The sequence below is a fragment of the Columba livia genome, chromosome 2 (assembly GCF_036013475.1).
Source record: "Columba livia isolate bColLiv1 breed racing homer chromosome 2, bColLiv1.pat.W.v2, whole genome shotgun sequence".
In the NCBI taxonomy this organism is placed as follows: Eukaryota; Metazoa; Chordata; class Aves; order Columbiformes; family Columbidae; genus Columba; species Columba livia.
Window position 1 is genome coordinate 152,616,168 of NC_088603.1, and position 20,462 is coordinate 152,636,629.

The window sequence follows — 20,462 nt, forward strand, 5'->3', positions numbered from 1 at the left end:
CATGTCCAACCTAAACCTCTCCTGGCACATCTTCCTGCCACTCCCTTGGGTTCTGTCATTGGTCACCAGAGAGAAGAAATCACCACCTACCCTTCCTCCTCCCCTTGTGAGGAAACTGTAGACCACAATCAAGTGTCTCCTCATTCCCCCGTTCTCCATTTTGAAGATGCAGATGCCAGCAACCGAGTGTGGCAGTTGCACAAACACCACCACCAACAACGTCCATTCTGCCCATGAGATCTGGAGCTTTCAATAGTGCAGTTGGTGGCTCTTTAGTACCTTTTGTTCCCACTGTGCCTGTCCTCACCTACGCACCTTGGTCAATGTCAACAGCCACATGGTGACTCCTCATGTTCACCTCCCCGCCCTGGTTGGGGGAGCAGGAGGGGTCAGGCCCTTGGTCAACAGACAGGGTTCTCAGCCAAAGAGGTGCTGAGAAGCTTCTGGACCATGCTTGTAATGACCATAGCTCATATTCAACCAGGGTATAAACGGCATTCACCGGAGACCCACTTTGAGTTGGTCTTCATCAGATCAGCAGGTCTGTAGTTGAAGACTCCCCTCCTCAGACTGGACATCTAAGGAACATTCCTTGGGCACTGAGACACCTCAGCAACCTGGTAAGTGATCCGGGTACCCTTGACACAGAGTGGGAAGATGTGCATTTTGAATCATCACTCCTAGAGTTTTGAGATCTGATCCACTTGAGTTTGAGTTGGCCGTGTAATAACTGAACTCCTACCTGGTATACAAACCTGTGTTGTATCATGTTGTTGGAATGCTGAATAATTTTGGCTAAACCACATTTGTACATGGTTTTATGCTAAATAATTCCGGCTAGAATTAAGTCTGTTTAAGGACTCCCAGGGCCAAATCCCACCTTGTTCTGCTGCCCCAGGCAGTGACCTGAAGTTGCCTATCTCTAAAGCAACCTTGTGGTAAACTTTTTCCAGGACAAAGACATAAGACTTAAATCAGATTCCCAAGGTATACAAAGAATTTGTAGCCCTTCACCAAATGCAACAACATTCATTAAGTACTATGTTTATTTCCCATGCAAAAGTTATCAGAATTTTAGCACAGGCCTCTGAATGCAGCAAAATTCATGTCTACGTGTGCATATTAAGCAAGGAAACTGAAGAACAAATACTTTGAAGAGAGGTTGAAGAACAGCCTTTATATACTGAAGCTAACAAACACATGACTAGAATTAAATCCTTAAATTTCCTTTGTCTAAAACAGTTTTGTTCAGATATATTACCCTGCAAACACTCAAGAATAAGACAAAATAAAGTTAAATAGTTTACAGAAATGCAAACACACCAGTCTTTTCTGTCACTGATTATACCTAAATTATGCCTGAAGAAACGTGAAGAATGTCTAAATTGCTGAGTGTTACTTCTGCATATCTGCTTAATGCCAAAAAACAAAACAAAAAAAATCACAATTCAGAATCCTGATCAACTTGAAACTATTTTTATGTCACACTTATAAAACAGCTTTGTTCCGTGGGCAGCCAGAGGAAAAATAACCAAGGTCAGAGCCAAGCTGCATTCATGAATGGAAAAACATACACATCAAAAAAGACTGAAAAAGACCTTAGAAAAGGCAAGAAAGTTGGCAAGGTTGAAAAGGATGGCAAAAGAAGTTATTTGAAATAAGAAATCATCCTTTCTCATTTCATCTTTCACAGAGCTGAAATCTAATGAAAAAATAATAGAAAAGACAAGAATATTTGACCACCATATTCTTATCTGGACTTGATAACAATAATACCTTCTGGACTGAGATTGCTGAAGGGAAACGTAATAAAAAGCCTCTCTCAAAGATTTCCAGCGTAAGCAGCACCTCAGCAAGGCCCTCCAGATCATTGTGGTACAAGAGTAGTGACAGATACGCCAGTTCAGAAAGGTAAATGATTTATTTTCCATCTGTGTTCACCACTGACATGCTTGAAGAAGTTCTCATGGATGAATTTTCTTTCAACTCTGCTTCAGAGAACTTATACCAAACCTAAGTGCTAACAGTAGAATTCATAAAAGCTGACAAAGTGAGAAATGGCAAGCCACTTAGACCCATATACAGAATAAAATAAGAAAACTATACAGTTGTAAAGTAAACCTCTTATTTACAACAGCCTCAATACTACAGGAAGAACAAGAAGCAAATGCAATAGCTGTTTTTAATAAGAGCTCCAGACGGAATTGAGAATTCACATATGCACCAGCAGAACAATAATGCTTATATATTCCTCAGGCAATTTTATAGAAACTACAGTGCAGAACGGAGTTGGTGGACATGTGGATAAATACAAAATGCTGACCAGGTAACAAAGGTTTTATAAGAATAAATTTTTACTTCAAAAAACTCTCCCCTCCAGGAGATCACGCAGCATGAGGGGAGAGGAAATCATGTGAAATTATCTGTTTGGAACTCTGAGGAGGTCTGTCCCTCACCAAAAGGTCAAAAGGAACTAAGCAAACTAAGAGGGATGAGCCTCACGCAAAGGAAAGACAGGTCAAACAGATGTGGTGGAGGAAAGAAAAGAGTTAATTCTCTCAACAGAAAGTCACCAGTGAAGTCCAGTATGAAAGAGTCATAAGGCTCACATGGTTCAACAACATATAAATGAGCTGGGAAATAAGATCCATAGAATCATAGAATACCAGGTTGCAAGGGACCTCAAGGATCATGTGGTCCAACTTCTCTTGATAAATTCTGTTGTTCTTTTCCATACATTATCACAGTTTGTTCAGGAAAACAGAAACAAAAACTGATTCCAAAGGTGAGACTAATCTGTCCAAACACAGACATCTACAACAAAGATACCCATATTAGAACCTGGAACGGACTCTTCCCCTTTACACCCAGCATAGAAAAAGTTACAGTTCAACTCATCCTAATGTAAATGCAGAGGAAATGAGACGTATCTCACACCAGAAGTCCCTACATACATCCTTTAACTGTGCACAGAGTCTATAGCGACAGGCTCACGTCTGGGTAGCAACCAAGTTAGATGAAGGATCAAACGCTGAATGGCTAGTACATATAAGTGTGTGTTAGGTAGCATAACATGCAAGGGAATACACTACTCAATTTAAGAAATGATTGTGTAACTAGATACTGTAAAGAAATGTTCTGGAGTTACATCACCTTGACGTTCAGTACCAAACAAAACAAAGGTGAACATCAGAAATCATTAGGAAAGGAACAGCAGCCAAGAGAGCAACACAAAAACATTGCTATAGAACGTTTAAAATCTTAATATTGTGTGCAGTTCCTGTCCCTCTGGCCTAAAATTTACTCCTCGTCTCTGTTTTAAATAATAAAGTGCATGGTGCCACTTTGGAGAAAGAAAGTAAGGAAGGTAGAATGGATGACACCAAACCAAGTTTGGATTTATCCACCAAGAAGTCCTCAAACACTACTCTACCAAGCTTGGGGACTTCAAAGCCCACTACAAATTCCCATGCCCCCAGAACACGCAAAAGTTCCTCAGTTTCACATTAATTGAATCATTCTGGTTGGCTTGAGGCCAATGCTTTGAGACATGGACAGGGCCAGTCTGCTCCTCAGGACAGTTAAGGCCTGAAGAACATGCATGGGACAACTGTGCAAGGGAGCAAGGGCACGTTTAACTAGATGGATGTAAGACTATCAACGGCAAAGACTTATACTCATTTAAATTCTTTAGATAAAATGAATTGTAAAAGTCCATTAAGAAGTATCAAGCATCATGCATCAGTTCTGGTTCTGAAGGGTGGGTGTCAAGAGGATGGACCAGACTCCTTTCAGTGGTGCCCAACAACAGGATGAGGGGCAATGGGAGCAAACTGAAGCACAGAAGGTTCCATCTGAATCTGAGGAGAAACTACTTTACTTCGAGGGTGCCAGAGCCCTGGAACAGGCTGCCCAGAGAGGCTGTGGAGTCTCCTTCTCTGGAGACATTCAAACCTGCCTGGACACATTCCTGTGTGACCTGCTCTGGTGAACCTGCTTTAGCAGGTGGGTTGGACCGGAAGATCTCCAGAGGTCCCTTCCAATCCCAGCCACTCTGTGATTCTGTGTGATTCATGTCACCGAGAGCTAAGAAAGTGTTAAATAAATAAATAAATAACTCCATCTTTGCATTGATTTTGTGCTTCCTCAAGCATCTGCTGTTGATCATTGCAGGAGGCCACATGCACTGCTGGCCTGACTTGGTACCTTTGGTCTTGCAAGGATTTTATGTTTTATTTTCTCCACCGTGTAAATTCTTTTGACTATATTTGGGAGTTACACCAGGGAACTAACGAAAAAGGGTTATTGAAAAAAGTACCACGAAACTAATTGTGCAATCTACTGCTATTACAATTCAATCCAAATGTACGGGAAAGCTAGTCAGAGCAGATTCTCCATTAAGTTCAAGCACCATTCACCTAAGGTGGGTTCCCAGTTCCAGACGCAATCTCCCATGCCAGAAATAAGCAGCAAGCCAGATAAAGAGGAAGTATTAAGAAAAAGGTATCCAGCTTCTATGTCTCACTGGTCTTCATAAACGGTGCCTTTCCCAAAGAATATCTTCAAAGAGGAAAAAAAGAGATGGGACCTATCCAAGAGACCTCCATATTTCTGTACTGGTATATTTTCATTTCCACAGCCGTAGATCTAAACATGACAGATGGGTAAGGGACGTGCACAAAAAGCAAAAAGTATTTGGATGACATTTAAGCGCCTTTTGTAACTGAACAGCATCGCTTGCGGTTCGTAATTCAGCAATGAAGAGGAACAAACCAGAGGGGCAGGGCTTGCTGGAGAATTGTGCAAGAGACATTGCACTGTGTGAATGTCACTGTTCAAACATTGCTTCAGGCAAAAAACAAAACCAGAAAAAACTCCAATACAACCCCAAAAAAATCTTAGCTATGACTTCTGGTAGAGTATGAATTGGATAACTGAAGAGAAAAGAATTTCTATGGCCCCTGAATAACCATTTCTCAGCACTCCAGCTGCAGTTCTCAAAGGAGTTATGAAGTGGAATAGTTTTAAAACACATTTCCTACTCTAGTAGTTTGAACATGGTCACATCTCCCAGCAAACAACTGAGGCTGTAAAACACAACTCCAATTTCAACTTCTCAAAATATAGTTAGAGGCTTTCTTTTGAAATATTAAAACAGTCACCTAACTCTTGCTTGGACAACAACGCATTTGACAGCTGTTTTCAGTGTGTTTTATGTGAAGTTAAACATCAACAAAATCCACTTTCATCAATGAAGCACAAGAAAATAGCTGGCCTAGCAATTCTCTTTATGCAAGCAGGCAAAATTAGTTTGAGTTTTAAATCAATCACTTTATTTTCATGTTTCTTTTTACAAGGTTTCACATGTATAACACATGCTCTTAGTCTTGCTTTTATTAACCCTGGTTTATGAATTACTGCATGAACTGCCTCCTGTGTACACCTTTTCAAATTACAATGTAGCCTATCACAACAGTGCTCTCAAGAGGGAGCTAGAGTATTATGCATAGTGCTTTCTTTATCCAAATGATTTCATACTGATGTGTACCTTTGAAACCAGACATGTTAGAAAAAAAAAGAGTAACGAAAAGACAACTACCTAATTATTTCTGGTCCTTTTTAATTGCAGAAGCAGCCAATTAACCAACCTTCTATTGGTTTCACTCAATGTGACTAGTTCATGATATAGTATGGCCTGCTTCCAGGCATTGAAAGTGATATTGCTTTTATTGCAAGACTGAAATCAAATGATATCTAAAACCTCTAGTATCATTGACCCACTTCAAAACAGGCAGAAAGCTTTTAATGGGTTCTAAAATTTTCATCACTTTTGAAATTCAGTAATTTCAGCAGGAAAACATTCACCATCAACTGAAGTTACAGAAAAGCTAATTTAAACAAGGTACTTGTAGAGCAACAATATTAGTGATTGGCAGAAAAGTTATGAATCTACAATACAGTAAAAAACCCCCCACACTCCATAAACGCAAGCACACACCACACCATGGCAACACAGAAACTCAGGCCACTGAGAAGCTGCTCTGCATAAGGAAAATATTTGCTAAACTGATTATTACTGGCAGGGAATAGGAACTGGGATTTTCAGAACCCCAGTGTTTATTGTACAGCTCTGCTACCCTATCTGCCTTTGGCACAGTTTTTAGACTTTAAGAGAAATAGAGGTAGGAGCCAGGTAGACTTTATAACATTTTAAAAACCTAATTTGTATATTGGTCTGTGTTTGATTGTAATTTGTTACTCAAACTGGTTATAATTCATATTCCAGCCACCTACCCTTGCAGCAAAGTAGCTCCAGTGAAACATCCACAGCATCTTCCAACAAGCAAAATAATAAGCTTCCACTAATTTATCTAAGGAGGGAGCTGCATCATTTTTATTATACATGTTTAAAACTACATGTTGTGCATTTTTAAAAAGGGAAAGAATGTAAACTGGAAGTGGCAGTCTGGTGAAGTTCCCACTGACAGGAAAAGGGGAAACATCACCTTTGTTTTTAAAAAGGGATTAAAGAAAGACAGGTGGAACTACAGACCAGTGTCACCTCCGTGCCCAGCAAGACCACAGAGCAGATCCTCCTGGAAACTATGCTAAGGTACATGGAAAATAAGGAGGTGATTACTGACAGCCAACATGGCTTCACTTAGGGCAAATCGTGCCTGACAATTCTGGTGGCCTTCTATGGTGGGTTAAAGTCGGTGGATAAGGGAACAGAAACTGACATAATCTACTTGGACTTGTGCAAAGCATTTGACACTGTCCCACATGACATCCTTGTCTCTAAATTGGAGAGACACGGATTTGACTCAGGGACCACTTGGTGGAGAAGGGATTGCCTGGACAGTTGCACAGTTCGATGTTCAAGCGGAGACCACTGACACACGGCACGCCTCAGGGGTCTGTATCGGGACTGATGTTGTTTAGGATCTCTGTCAGCAACAAGGACAGTGGGATCACGTGCACTCAAAGCATGTTTGCTGATGCCATCAAGCCATGTTGTGTGGTCGACATGCTGGAGGAAAAGGATGCCATCCAGAGGGACCCTGATGGGCTTAAAAGGCGGTCCTATGTGAACCTCATGAAGTTCAACAAGGCCATGTGCAAGGTCCTACACATGGGTCAGGGCAAACCCAAGCACAAATACAGGCTGGGGGGAGAATGGATTGAGAGCAGCTCTGAGGAGAAGGACTTGGGGGTGTTGGTTGATGAGAAGCTCAACATGAGCCAGCGATGCGTGCTTGCAGCCCAGAAAGCCAACCGTGTCCTGGGCTGCATGAGAAGAAAAGTGACCAGCAAGGAGAGGGAGGTGATTCTGCCCATCTACTCCACTCTCATGTAACCCCACCTGCAGTACTGCATCCAGCTCTCAGGCCCCCATCATAAAAGGAACATGGACCTGTTGGAGCAGGTCCACAGGAGGCCACAAAGATGATCAAAGGGCTGGAGCAACTGTGCTATGAGGACAGGCTGAGAGAGGTGGTTGTTCAGCCTAGAGAAGAGAAGGCTTGGGGAAGACCTTTTAGCAACCTTCTAGTACCTAAAGAGGGCCTACAAGAAGGGTGGAGAAGGACTTTTTACAAGGGCATACAGCGATAGGAGAAGGGGTAACGGCTTTTTCAAAGAGGGCAGATTTAGATTAGATATAACTATTCACCATGAGGGTGGTGAGGCACTGGAACAGGCTGCCCAGAGAAGGTGTGGATGCCCCATCCCTGGAATTGCTCAAGGCAAGGCTGGACAGGGCTTTGAGCAACCTGGTCTAGTGGAAGGTGTCCCTGCCCATGGCAGGGGGTTGGAACTAGATGACCTGGAAAGGTCCCTTTCAACCCAAACCATTCTATGATTCTGTGTTACGAGGGAACAGCCAAGTGTTGAAGGAACAAATACATCTGTCTGTAGATATTTATTTTTATGTACTGATTTTAAACTTTTTAACAAGTTCTCATTCTTATTTCACTTAGAAGTGCACTCCATAAATTCAGGCTAGGCCATTGCCTGGATTGAATAGTGGATCGTAGCTTCTTGAAATGTTATGACATGAAAATTTAACCATGTGACCTCTCCTAGATGTCATTGAGAAGGAATATGAGAGTGAAAGAATTGGAGAACACATTAATCTGATATATAATAAGAAGCAAAGAAAGAAAATTTTTAAATCCAAACTCTCCTAAGTAGATAAGAATCTCTCATGGCACAAACTTCAAGAGGATAAATTGCAAGACACTTCTCAAACTTGAAATCAAATGCTCAGGTTGTCACGCAAAAAAAGAAAAAAGTGTCTTACCTTGCCCCGAATTGTATATTGCTTTCACAGATTTTTTCACCTTCTGTAGTGCAGTTCTGTCTTGATCCAATGCCTACAATAACAAGAAAAACTTTAAATATTTACATAATTGATCAACAGAATATATTAAAACATTTAAAAAGCAACCCACAAAAACAAGTAGTTTCACAGGCTGGAAAAAAACTGCAGATAAAACATATTCAGCCTGCAGGAAGGTCTGAGGTCATTCAACCCCTTCAAAATGAATTAAAGAAATGAAATGAAAATGCTCTGAAGGCAGAATAGAGCAGCAGTGACACTGCTAAAAGAAAAAACATTATTTTAGTTTTGGAATGGACAAAGCATTTATTAAAAATATAATATATTTTGGGAAAACAAAACATACACCAAGAAATATTCAGGTAGATGCTTCTACTACAGCCCTATAGTTTCTATAACTAAATTGCTTGTTAACTTATGTTATACACAGATTATCACCCTAACCTCTCACCTCAGACTTCACAACAGAATGTTTTAAATGCAGAGCGTGAAAAGTAGCAAACCAAAAGAAAAAGACTAAGATGTGATTTTGTGAAACATAATGAGACTGAAAGTGCTGGTGAATGGGGCTGCATCCAGCTGGCGGCCAGTCACAAGTGGTGACCACCAGGGGTCAGTGTTGGGTCCAGTCCTGTTTAACATCTTTATTGACGATTTAGATGAGGGGATTGAGACCATCATCAGCAAATTTACTGATGACACCAAGTTGGGAGGGAGTGTCGACCTGCTGGAAGGCAGGAGGGCTCTGGATAGACTGGAAAAATGGGCTGATTCCAATGGGATGAAGTTCAATAAGGCCAAGTGCCGGGTGCTGCACTTTGGTCACAACAATCCCCTGGACCTGGGGGGACTAATTGACAGGAAGCTCAACACGAGCCAACAGTGTGCCCAGGTGGCCAAGAAGGCCAACGGTATCCTGTCCTGTATCAAAAATAGCGTGGTCAGCAGGACAAGGGAAGTGATCCTTCCCCTGTACTCTGCATTGGTGAGGCCACACCTGGAGTATTGTGTTCAGTTCTGGGCCCCTCAGTTCAGGAAAGACATTGAAGTGCTGGAGCGGGTCCAGAGAAGAGCAACACGACTGGTGAAGGGACTTGAACACAAGACCTGTGGGGAGAGGCTGAGGGAGCTGGGGTTGTTTAGTCTGGAGAAGAGGAGGCTTAGAGGTGACCTCATCACTCTCTAGAACTACCTGAAGGGAAGTTCTAGCCAGGTGGGGATTGGTCTCTTCTCCCAGGCAGTCAGCAATAGGACAAGGGGGCATGGGCTTAAACTCTACCAGGGGAAATTTAGGCTGGAGATTAGAAAGAAATTCTTTCCAGAGAGAGTGGTCAGGCATTGGAATGGCTGCCCAGGGAGGTGCTGGACTCACCGTCCCTGGAGGCTTTTAAACTGAGATTGGACATGGCACTTAGTGCCATGATCTAGTAAACGGACTGGAGTTGGACCAGGGTTTGGACTCCATGATCTCTGAGGTCTTTTCCAACCCAGTCGATTCTGTGATTCTGTGATTTATAATACTGAAATATGCAGGATTCCATCATTCTGAATTTCTGCAATAGTTTCAAAATCCAGAAAATACTTTATTAAGTAATGATTAATTGAGGACTAGATTTCTAGGTACTTTCTCTTATAAGCAACATAACTTCCCCCTATCCAGCCTCAATCTGATGTAAGAAATCAAATTAACTATAGAAAGAATTATTATGATAAAACAAAACCTAAAATCAAAGTCAACATTAGTCTGGACTGGTAGAATTAAAAAACTTAAAAGCCACATTCTGGTACTGTACACAGTTCATTTCACTGCAATTCTGGACATTCTGCATACTTAAAATGTACACGGTTCCCTGCTGTGCGCAGAGAACATACACATCTTTAAATTATATTCTATGCTTTTTTTCCCATTTAGATCATATGCAATTTTCCATCACATAAGTGATGTTAGATTAATAACCTCCAGTTTTAATGAAGCTGGCAGTGTTTGCCATATTGTATTCACATCCAAATCACTGAAGACTGGAGAACTTGTACTCAGAATTACTGTCAGGACAGCAGCCCAGCTGAGCCTGGTAGCTGCTCTAGACCACAAAGGTCATGTTTTAGAGACACTTCGGTAGCAATATCATCCAAACAGCTTAAAGCTTGGAGTTCCTGCGGGTCTGATATCTGGAGACAGGCTGACCAGGGCAGAACAGCCGCTACTCCTACAGCAGCATGTACCTCAGAGATGGTCATCACCAGCAACATTGAGAGAAAACTTGACCAACGAGCAGAGTTTTCACTGTCAAAGCTGAGAAGATTAATGTTTATTACACAGGGCATTAAGAAACTCAAAAAAACATCCCACAGCAGGAGTTCCAGGTCAAGTAGAGTGTTACGCACTGGAGATGGTCACACATGAGGGTACCGCTCAAAATCCTCAGTGTTTTGGTGGACGCACGCTTACAGTAGGAACCCATATAGAGGGAGACTAATTAATATGTAACAGTTCTATTTTGGAGTGGCCCAGTTTCAACCAAGCAAAATATGATAGTTGAACAACACATGAAAGTCTGTAACAAATGAAAATGTAATGTTTTTGTTCTTTATCTGAAAACAATTATATTCTCAGATCACACAAGCACTTCCATCGTAGTTAAAACTGGAACCACAGTTACATAAGTATTTTCTAATACTGTTTCTCTCTAGTTTTTCATTTGTAGCAGAATCATGTATTCAAACACTCAGAACTGCAAATACCATTATTTCTTTTACTTCCTAGTAAAACAGTGGATTTTACATGACTTCCATCTTGACAGAAAGAGTTAAAATTTTTAAATTTAATAAAATATTAAGAACTCTGTGTTCCTTTCCAAGACAGCACACAGCAGGTGATCCTCCTTATACTCCTTTGCAAATGCTGTCAAAAGCTTTTGCTTCTGCTTGTCTGCTATGCAAGACAGTTGTTATCATACATTTCCACTGAAGTTCTCTCCATCTTCAATGAACAGAAAAAAGTAATGACGCACTTGTCTGCTGAGAGTTTGAACGCAGGATTAGTATGAGAATCAGAAAGCAATATTTTGGAAAAGAACAAAACAAAACAAAAACACATCACCACCAAAACATCACTTAACATCAACAAGATTCAGAGACAAAACTTTGCATTAAGTTTGAATATTGAAACAAACTGGACACTCAAGAAAAGGAAACAAAAACTCCAAGGAAGATGGTACTCATTCCTAAAGATATCAATCTAGAAGACTAGGACAAGAAAAATCTTCAAATGGAATTTGATATGGCATTAAATTTAATCACTAATATGGGAGCAAGAGGGAAGGGAACATTCATTATTTTAAGAGAGTAGTCACTGAGCAAAGCAAATACAGAGACGACATCCACTGCCCGAAGGGGCCGGTGATCTAAGTCAGAACGACATCACAGGTCAAATTTGTATTTCTATATTTGCAAATACGATCTTTATATGAACTAGTTCTTCTCAGTCCAAAACTCCCTAAATAAATCCATGCACACTTATAACCATATACCAGGGCAGAGTGTAAAATGCCAAGTGCAGCAGGAACTCGATCTTGTGTAAGATTCCAGGTATACAAAAACCAGCATCTAGGGCTTCTTGAGTAGTTTTGGCTGGTTTGTTGTTGTTGTTGTTTGGTTTTGGTTGGTTTGTTTTCTATAACTGTAGTCAATTTGTTTCCAAATATATTCAATTCCTCTCCAATGTCTTTAGTCAATAAATTTTAGCTGCACTCTGCTGCAAAGGAAGTTCACTGCACTCAATGCTCCACTCAATTCTTATTCCAAAGTAGTATTTTAAGCATCTTAAACTAGAAAGAAACAGCTTTACTTTCCCCAGCAAGGTGAAAACACGTTTTTGCAGTATCTGGTAATTTTATTTTCCAGTATTTAGAATACTAAATATTTTCCCTTCTCATCTTAGAACCTGATTTTCCAGTAAAAGTGACATACATTTTTATTGTTGACAACTGCGACAGCTTAGAGAACCAAGGAGTCTCTTGTGACAATCTCTGGGTATCCAGATGTGCTCCTTCCTACATATTAAACTCCTCCTGATCACCACCCATTCCTGGAAAATGCCTCTTCATCTCTGTGAAACCGACTCCCAGGAGGCCTTTTTAACTGCCCTGGAAGAACGTTTTCTTACCCTCTATCATTCTGAAAAGACAGACAATTTCCTAAAGGTACCTGCACCACAGATATTCTACCTCCTTGGTTGAACAAAGCTTCATTCTTGAAAACAGTCATTTTGGAGACAAGCTCCATCTATTTAAAATAATGCAAAATTAGCATTCACAAAAACCCCTGAGACATATTAGCGAAGAAATCAAGAAAAAAAAAAAAACACCAACCATATTTAATCTGCTTATATAAAATTAAACAAGGAAGGCTCCTCATACTCAGCAGGTTTGCTATGCTCCATCTCTGACACACACTCTGTCACTGTTTCGTTTTCCTGCCTTCCCTTTACATTGAAGCTTATGCTCGAGAAGAAAACCTCCTGATCACACAAGATCAGCTCTTCTAACTTATCAGTTTTGAATCCCCCAGAAGGTCACCCCAGATTTAATTTCTCTTTTCTGCTAAAATACAGCTACTTTGGATATAGCCTGCAGTTTCAAACCACCAACCTAGTTCAACTCTGCCTCTCCTTCCTCACCCCAGAGCACTTGTGTTGGCTACACCAGGATCCAGTTCAGGAGTTGCTGTGGTGACCTCAGCTCATGAAAACCAGGGGCTCCTTCTGAGCACTGCAGATTTAGCTCAACTTCCATCAGCGCATTGCACATTGACAGAAGTTGGTACTTACAGCTACCATTTCACATTCAGAGGCAGGACTTCTCACAAGTCTTATGAGTGGCTGAGGGAACTGGGGCTGTTCAGCCTGGAGAAAAGGAGGCTGAGGGGAGACCTTATCGCTGTCTACAACTACCTGAAAGGAGGTTGTAGCATGGAGGGGGTTGGTCTCTTCTCCCAAGTAGCAAGTGACGGGATGAGAGGAAATGGCCTCAAGTTGTGCCAGGAGAGGTTCAGATTGGATATTAGGAAAAAATTCTTCCTGGAAAGGGTTGTCAGGCATTGGAACAGGCTGCCCAGGGCAGTGGTGGAGTCACCATCCCTGGAGGTGTTTAAAGGGTGTTAGACGAGGTTCTTAGGGACATGGTTTAGTGCTGGAGTTATGTTTGGTTATTGTTGGACTCCATGATCCTGAGGGTCTCTTCCAAGCAAAATGATTCTATGATTCCCACCACACTTTCCCTCTTAAGATGTACATGTAGTGGTAGGTATTCGTAACAATATGAAAATTGGAATAATGTCCAAAACAAAAAACCAATTGAATTTGTTTTGGGGTAGAGGGAAGGTGAGTCCTATCAATGGATCATTTCACTGATGTAGATCACTGGGTAGCTGCACATACACTTTTACCAGCACGACACAGCACCCAAGTCAGCAGTGGATCCCAACAGGAGGATGTTGACAAGCTCTAACCCAGCCCAGCCCAGGACCAGGCAGAGCTGTGCACTGTGCACACACACAGGCTGCTCCTGCCTCCCTGCAACCCTCTGGAACCTGATCTCCCCTCTGTAAAGGGTATCTCTATTTTTGGGCCATGATCTGTTTTAATAGCTAGTAAATTTTAAACCAGAAATTACACTACTGTGCAGTGTGTTAAGTGCTAGATTCTGGATTGCTATGTGTCTTTGATGTACTAAAGACTGCCAAACTCACATTTAGATGAGCACTAATGGTTTCTTTAGAACCTTGTGTCTTTTTATTCTGTAAGGATATATACATATTTGTGTGTGTGACGTATTTGTGTGTGTGTATGTAGATATGAATATGTATATATTTGCATGCATATGTGTGTATGTAAAAGTCTATATACTGGAGATCACAGTTAAGAATACTTAATGCACTTATTCCTAATAAACATGTAAAACATGCTTTGAGCAAAACAAATATCTTCCTTTCTTGATTGATATAAAACTATTACAGAAGCTGATCCCAAAAGTGTTTTCTACACACATTAAATGTAGCTTTTCTAGAAGTCGACATCATCCTGGAGGCACACATTGGCACAGAGGATCCTGGCCCTGTCAGCTCACTAAACCTACTAAAACATCAAACGTGTTCTGTGTAACTTGCAAACCTTTACAATTTGAAAAGGCCAAAAATCCCATTGATTTCTGTTTCAGTGTTACAATAATAATAAGACAAGAGTGGCTCAAGACACAGCCAACCACATTAACATGTCAGCATACATTATTAATCCTTTCAAGTGGGTTATTATCCAGAGGAGATGCATTTTCCAGCTGGGACAAACTGTTTATCCTCATATCAGGAGGAGGTTTAGAATTTTGCTCAATTTTTAGGAGGTTTGCCCTAAAAAAAAAAATTAAAAAAAATCTATGTCCTATCACTACCAAAAACCATCCACAAGAATAATACACCAAAGCAAAAGTGTTTTAAACAATCACAGTATTTCTCCCAAGACAAACCCACGACAGAAGCCTGAAGGCTACTACAGCTTGCAGTCTATCTACTCAAGAAAAAAACCCTTCCATGTGTTTTAATAAAACATTTTCATATATTAAAAAACCAATCCATGTGAAGTATAGAAAATTTGAGGCTATACACACAAATAGGTATAATGAATGCTCGATACATCACAGAGAAGCGATTCAAATCACCCTCCCTGTCCTGCCCTCACTCAGCCCAGTTTGTACCAGCCCTGCCAGTCACCCGTGGGAAACCCGTTTCCAGCTGCTGGTCTCAGCACATCTATACGACAGAAATAGGGGAGTGGTTAAGAATTTTCTAGAGATACTTAATCCCTTCATGTAAAAGAGAGATACAGACAGGTCCAGTTTGAACTTGTCCTGAATTACTTAAAAACCCAAAGGTCCAAATGAGAGAAAGCAAACAACAAAAAAACACATCAAGAAGCATTTATCACTGTAATAACTGCCACCAACATCAGGTAGCACACCACCATTTACCAGCTACTCCCAAATCAAGACCAATTAAAAAATAATATTCTTTAAAAAAACATGTGATTTCCTTGAAACTTGGAATCTTCAAACACTTAACAATGAACTAATGAAAAGAACATCAATACTCAAATTTAGGAAATACATTTTTTCCCCAGAAACCATTTTTTAAGCCAAAGCTTAACAGAGATTCCATCAGCTGAACTCCCCTGACATCTCCTGCTGTTCCACGGCCTGATGCAACTCGACAGCCCCTCTCCAAACCGGCGTGTGTCAGAAAAGTCACCAGCCCCTCAGTGCTGCAAAGGTCACGTTAGATAAGCAAAGCTCATTTGTGTATTCTCTAAGAAAAGTTGCAAAAATAGTCACTAAATTATTCTTCAAATACTCCTCAAATGGCAGCACAGTAGATATTGCTTGTAAAATCTCTCTAAAAAGTTCAGTATTGCTAAATTTTAATCTGTTTTGACAGTCGATCTTTGGGTCCCTCTTTGCAACCACACGCCTACCCAGAAGCCTTTTCTGCAAGAGCAGAATGCAGATACTAATTGCTATTTATGTTACGATTACTTTTAGATAAAATGAAGTTAGAGTCACACTTTTTCTAATGAGCATGGAGTCGACATTTGTCAATGTGCACACTGACACCGCGGGGAATATTTAACAATATTTTGGGCAGTTCCTTCCTTTAATAGATATCTCAGTTGAATTACATTAATACTTCTGAGTTTAGCTCATTTTGTGCACAAGCTACATTTAAAAATAACTGGAAAAAAAAAAATCTATGAGATTTGTTTCCGGATACCATGATGACACATATCAGATTCATTTTCTAACTTCTGTTGTGTAGGAGATGCTAAAAAGCCCACAGCTAGTGACAAAACTTGAAAATATCCAGTGACAGATCCTAAATTTTCCCTACAGGCACAGGCTCTAAACCAGATTCTGCTGGGTAGAAACTAATCTTCGTGACACGTATCGCAGAATGGTCTGTGTTGGAAGGCACCTTGAAGATCATTTAGTTCCAACCCCTGACCAGGTTGCTCAAGGCCCCATCCAGCCTGGACTGAACCCTTCCAGGGATGGGGCATCGACCAGTTCTTAGTGCCAATATTTTTCACAGAATGTCAGGGATTGGAAGGGACCTTGAAAGATCATCAGTCCAATCCCCCTGCCGGAGCAGGAACATCCAGATGAGGTCACACAGGAACATGTCCAGGCGGGTTTTGAATGTCTCCAGAGAAGGAGACTCCACAACCCCCCTGGGCAGCCTGTTCCAGTGTCTGTCACCCTCACTGAGAAGAAGTTTCTTCCCAAATTTAAGCGGAACCTCTTGTGTTCCAGCTTGATCCCATTACCCCTTGTCCTATCATTTGTTGTCACCGAGAAGAGCCTGGCTCCATCCTTGTGACACTCACCCTTTACATATTTATAAACATTAATGAGGTCACCCCTCAGTCTTCTCTTCTGCAAGCTAAAGAGCCCCAGTTCCCTCAGCCTTTCCTCATAAAGGAGATGCTCCACTCCATCATCTTTGTTGCCCTGTGCTGGACTCTCTCCAGCATTTCCGTGTCCTTCTGGAACTGAGGGGCCCAGAACTGGACACAATATTCCAGGTGTGGTCTCACCGGAGCAGAGCAGAAGGGAAGGAGAACCTCTCTCTACCTACTAACCACCCCCTTCTAATACACCCCAGGATGCCATTGGCCTACACCGGTGACAAGATGCCTTGAACTAGTGATGACTATTGAGTAGTTCTATCATTCACTGCATCCCAACTCACGTCATTATACTAGTAAGCTTTACTACTAATAATTAGAAACCTAAGACAGCAAAAACAGTGCAGCACAATTTTACTTATTTCTTACTCTAGCAGCAGATAAACGCACAAGCGTAATTAATGAGGTAAAATATTACTGAAGCTCAGAAAGCAGCAAACCTAGAGTCAGCCCCAGAGCTCCTGAAGATATCGCTGCACAAGATCCCCAAGCTGGGCACACGACTTTTGCTGGTGTTAAAGCTGCGCCACGCTGGCAAGTGGTTGCACGGAACACAAACAGAAGAATCTTCCTACATTATAAATGTTTTAGTGTTGAAAACTTCGCAAATCATGGCACACTGACAATCTTTTTACCTGAGTTGATCCTTCTTGTCCACATTAGCAATCTGCTAAGCAATGCTTTAAAAGCACAAAGGGAATGGTCTTGAGCTGAGAAACAGAAGCCTATTCTGTACCCTGCTCTCATAAACCTCTCCTTACACTGTTTTTTCAAAGTCTAGTGAAAACATATTACTTTGAGTGCAAGTATTGACTTCCAAATACTACACTATGAAATCTTTTTTACCAGCACACAAATACACAATTCCACAGAAACAGTATATTAACTACATTTTTAATTCATTTATTGAAGATACTTGTAATTTGAAAAACTCAATAGACTATGAAGTGCCACTTTCATTTACCAAAATCTTAACTTAAAGAGTTTATGTGCAAAAGACATAACTAAACACAACACATAACAGCCCCAAATAGAACAAGATTATTTTCTAGATCAAAAGATGAATACATCAGAAGACAGTGAATAGTCCAGGGAAGGTATTTCAAAAGTAAGAAAACTGAGAAGATCGCACAGAAACAGCATAAACACAAACACATTAAGTAGACATACCAGCAGATATAGATTTTTTAGAAAGAAATGTGATTCTAGCCAACTTGAATGGGAAAAAAAAGCACAAAACTCTCCAGAGAATTGCTCCCCTCGCACCCTATCTGACTGAACATTTCTCTAACAGGAGAGCCCTTCAGTTACTGCACCAAAGCTAAATACCCGAAAATATTTTCCTCCCATGTTAATTCATCACTTTCTTCTTTTGAAACCACAAACTATTTTGCAGCATGCCCTGTATTTAAGCTGTTATCTCCCATTAACTCACAGACATTATCTAGTCAGGGAGGGACGAGGCAGTACAGCAGGACTCAGGAGTTACAATTATTATCAGCTTCTCAGGCAGCAAGATTCTTCAGATTTTTTAGACATTCTATGAACATTACAGAAGCTCAAAAGTGACACTCGGGGACAAATGAAGTGCTCCTCACTGAGCCATTGCAGTTCCACAACACACTTACACCTCCAGCTCAATTAATTCCCATCAGTATTGGTATTTGTCCATATCTGGTATCATCTAGGAGCAGAGATATGGAGGACAACCGAAACATACTCATGGTAGACCAAGCCATTTCAAAACATTACTATCACAAACTCTTTTTTTCTTCAAAAAAATTGCATCATTGGGGAGGGCATGGTCCCTTACTTGAGAACAGAAACAGCCCATGCTCCTTCTCCTCCAGCCCCTGAAGAAATACTTCAACGCATACACTGATGCGTGACTGCAATATTCCATTTCAGAATTATTCCACTCAGAGAGAAAAAGCACGTATATAAACACATTAAAATTCTTTTATTAAAAAAATAATTTTCAAAGTGTTTATTTGTTCCGAGCTGCAGATTTCAAGAGTTTCATTAGGTTAGAAAGAAATAAACGGGGTGTCCATCACAACATAGACCCTGATGACTACTACAGCATTTACAGCACTGTGGGGCACAAGAGCTCAATTTGTTTTGTTATTGGAGAGTGCTATGATGACAAACGCAATACCACTTCATCTTACCCCACATTAAACCTGAAACCACCACCACTTACTGTGAAATTCACAGCTACACTCAGATGACCAGCAGGGAGTCTAATCCTTCTTACAGTGTATAATGTAGACTGACACTATAGGATAAAAACAAGAGGTAGAATAAATAGAAACATTCTAGAAAATAAGCATGGATTCTATGTTTTTTGTTTTTAAGGCAAAAGTTAAAAATGGAAATGAGAAATTTTACAACATACAAGAGGAGTTGTTTCTAATCATTATGATTAGACTTTGGCTAGAGATAGTTTATAAAATGCACAAGAGGGGTTTCGAGTCTCCTCTTTAAAAAGGGAAAAAATAAAACCACAAGAGTATAATTTAGATGTGAAGCATTAACGTCATGTTGAGACAAACATATGGTCTGGACACATTTGATTTAGTGGGAGAAATTACAGAAAAGGAAGCATGATAATCTCAATAGTCAATTCTAATATTTTAATAAAGACCTTGTCTAAAAACCTCTATTTTCTCCTACATTGTCCTTCATTTCTTTTGACCACCATGAAAAACAGCATGAGTGAATATTAGAAAGCCAAGATGCACATCTCATTTTCCCTGTGGTACTGAAAAACAGACCTCTAAAAGCAATATAGGCCAAAAAAGCCCAACCCATAAATATGTGTGTAATACATATTAAGTAATGATATATATGTTTAATTAACAGAATAATTCTATATACAACTTTGACCAGAGTGAAATCTGCTTTCTCAATACAGAAGTAAAATACAGTGAAACATGAAGCGATATCCAACCTAAAGCAAAGACCTACAATCTAATTAGATTCTCCAGGGTTTATTCTGGAGATGCTGGCACACATTATGATCACTGGCAAGCTGGTTAAGTCCAGAAAGTAATTTCTGACTTATGTACAAATGCATAAGCTACAGCAATCAATCACGGGTGAAAGAAAATGACATTACTAACAACACTGAAATCCTACAGTGTAAAGGTAACTTTAATTTGCCCCAACTCTGTATATGACCTGACAAAGTCATAGGGACAGAGAAGCTGCCGCTTTCCCTTCCAATTTTACAATTTAAATACAGTGCTGATTTTAAACGTCTCATGTTAAAAACACAATGAAACTTCAAAGAATTTAGCAGTAATTTCCAGGATGTTGGGAAACAGTATGAACATTTTTCAAGCAAACTGCTAGTTCCTTCATAGCATTTTTTTAACATAGTATTGTGTTTGGTAAAAACAGTCCTACGCTCCTTCCCTTTTAAGACTCTATTAGAGAAGAGACGCCCTCAGAGAATATTCTATACGTTTTCTTAACAATATTAAGCTTCACACAATTTACAGTCAAGATCCTAAACATAACTAAATTCCACCAGCAATACCTTTGTTCAAAATATTCGCTGTCAAATATAAAAATAGCTGCACTGTATTCCATTTAGAAAATGCAACT

General features: G+C 40.3%; 1 protein-coding gene across 5 annotated transcripts in view; it reads right to left on the reverse strand.

Moving 5' to 3' along the window:
* ASAP1 (ArfGAP with SH3 domain, ankyrin repeat and PH domain 1) overlaps window positions 1–20,462 on the reverse strand; it is a 156,765-nt gene that overhangs the window by 70,596 nt on the left and 65,707 nt on the right. For all 5 annotated transcript variants that reach the window (XM_065054401.1, XM_065054398.1, XM_065054402.1 and 2 more), the window contains one exon: window positions 8,303–8,375. In XM_065054401.1, coding sequence (XP_064910473.1) covers window positions 8,303–8,375 — 73 coding nt within the window. The remainder of the gene's footprint in view (window positions 1–8,302; window positions 8,376–20,462) is intronic.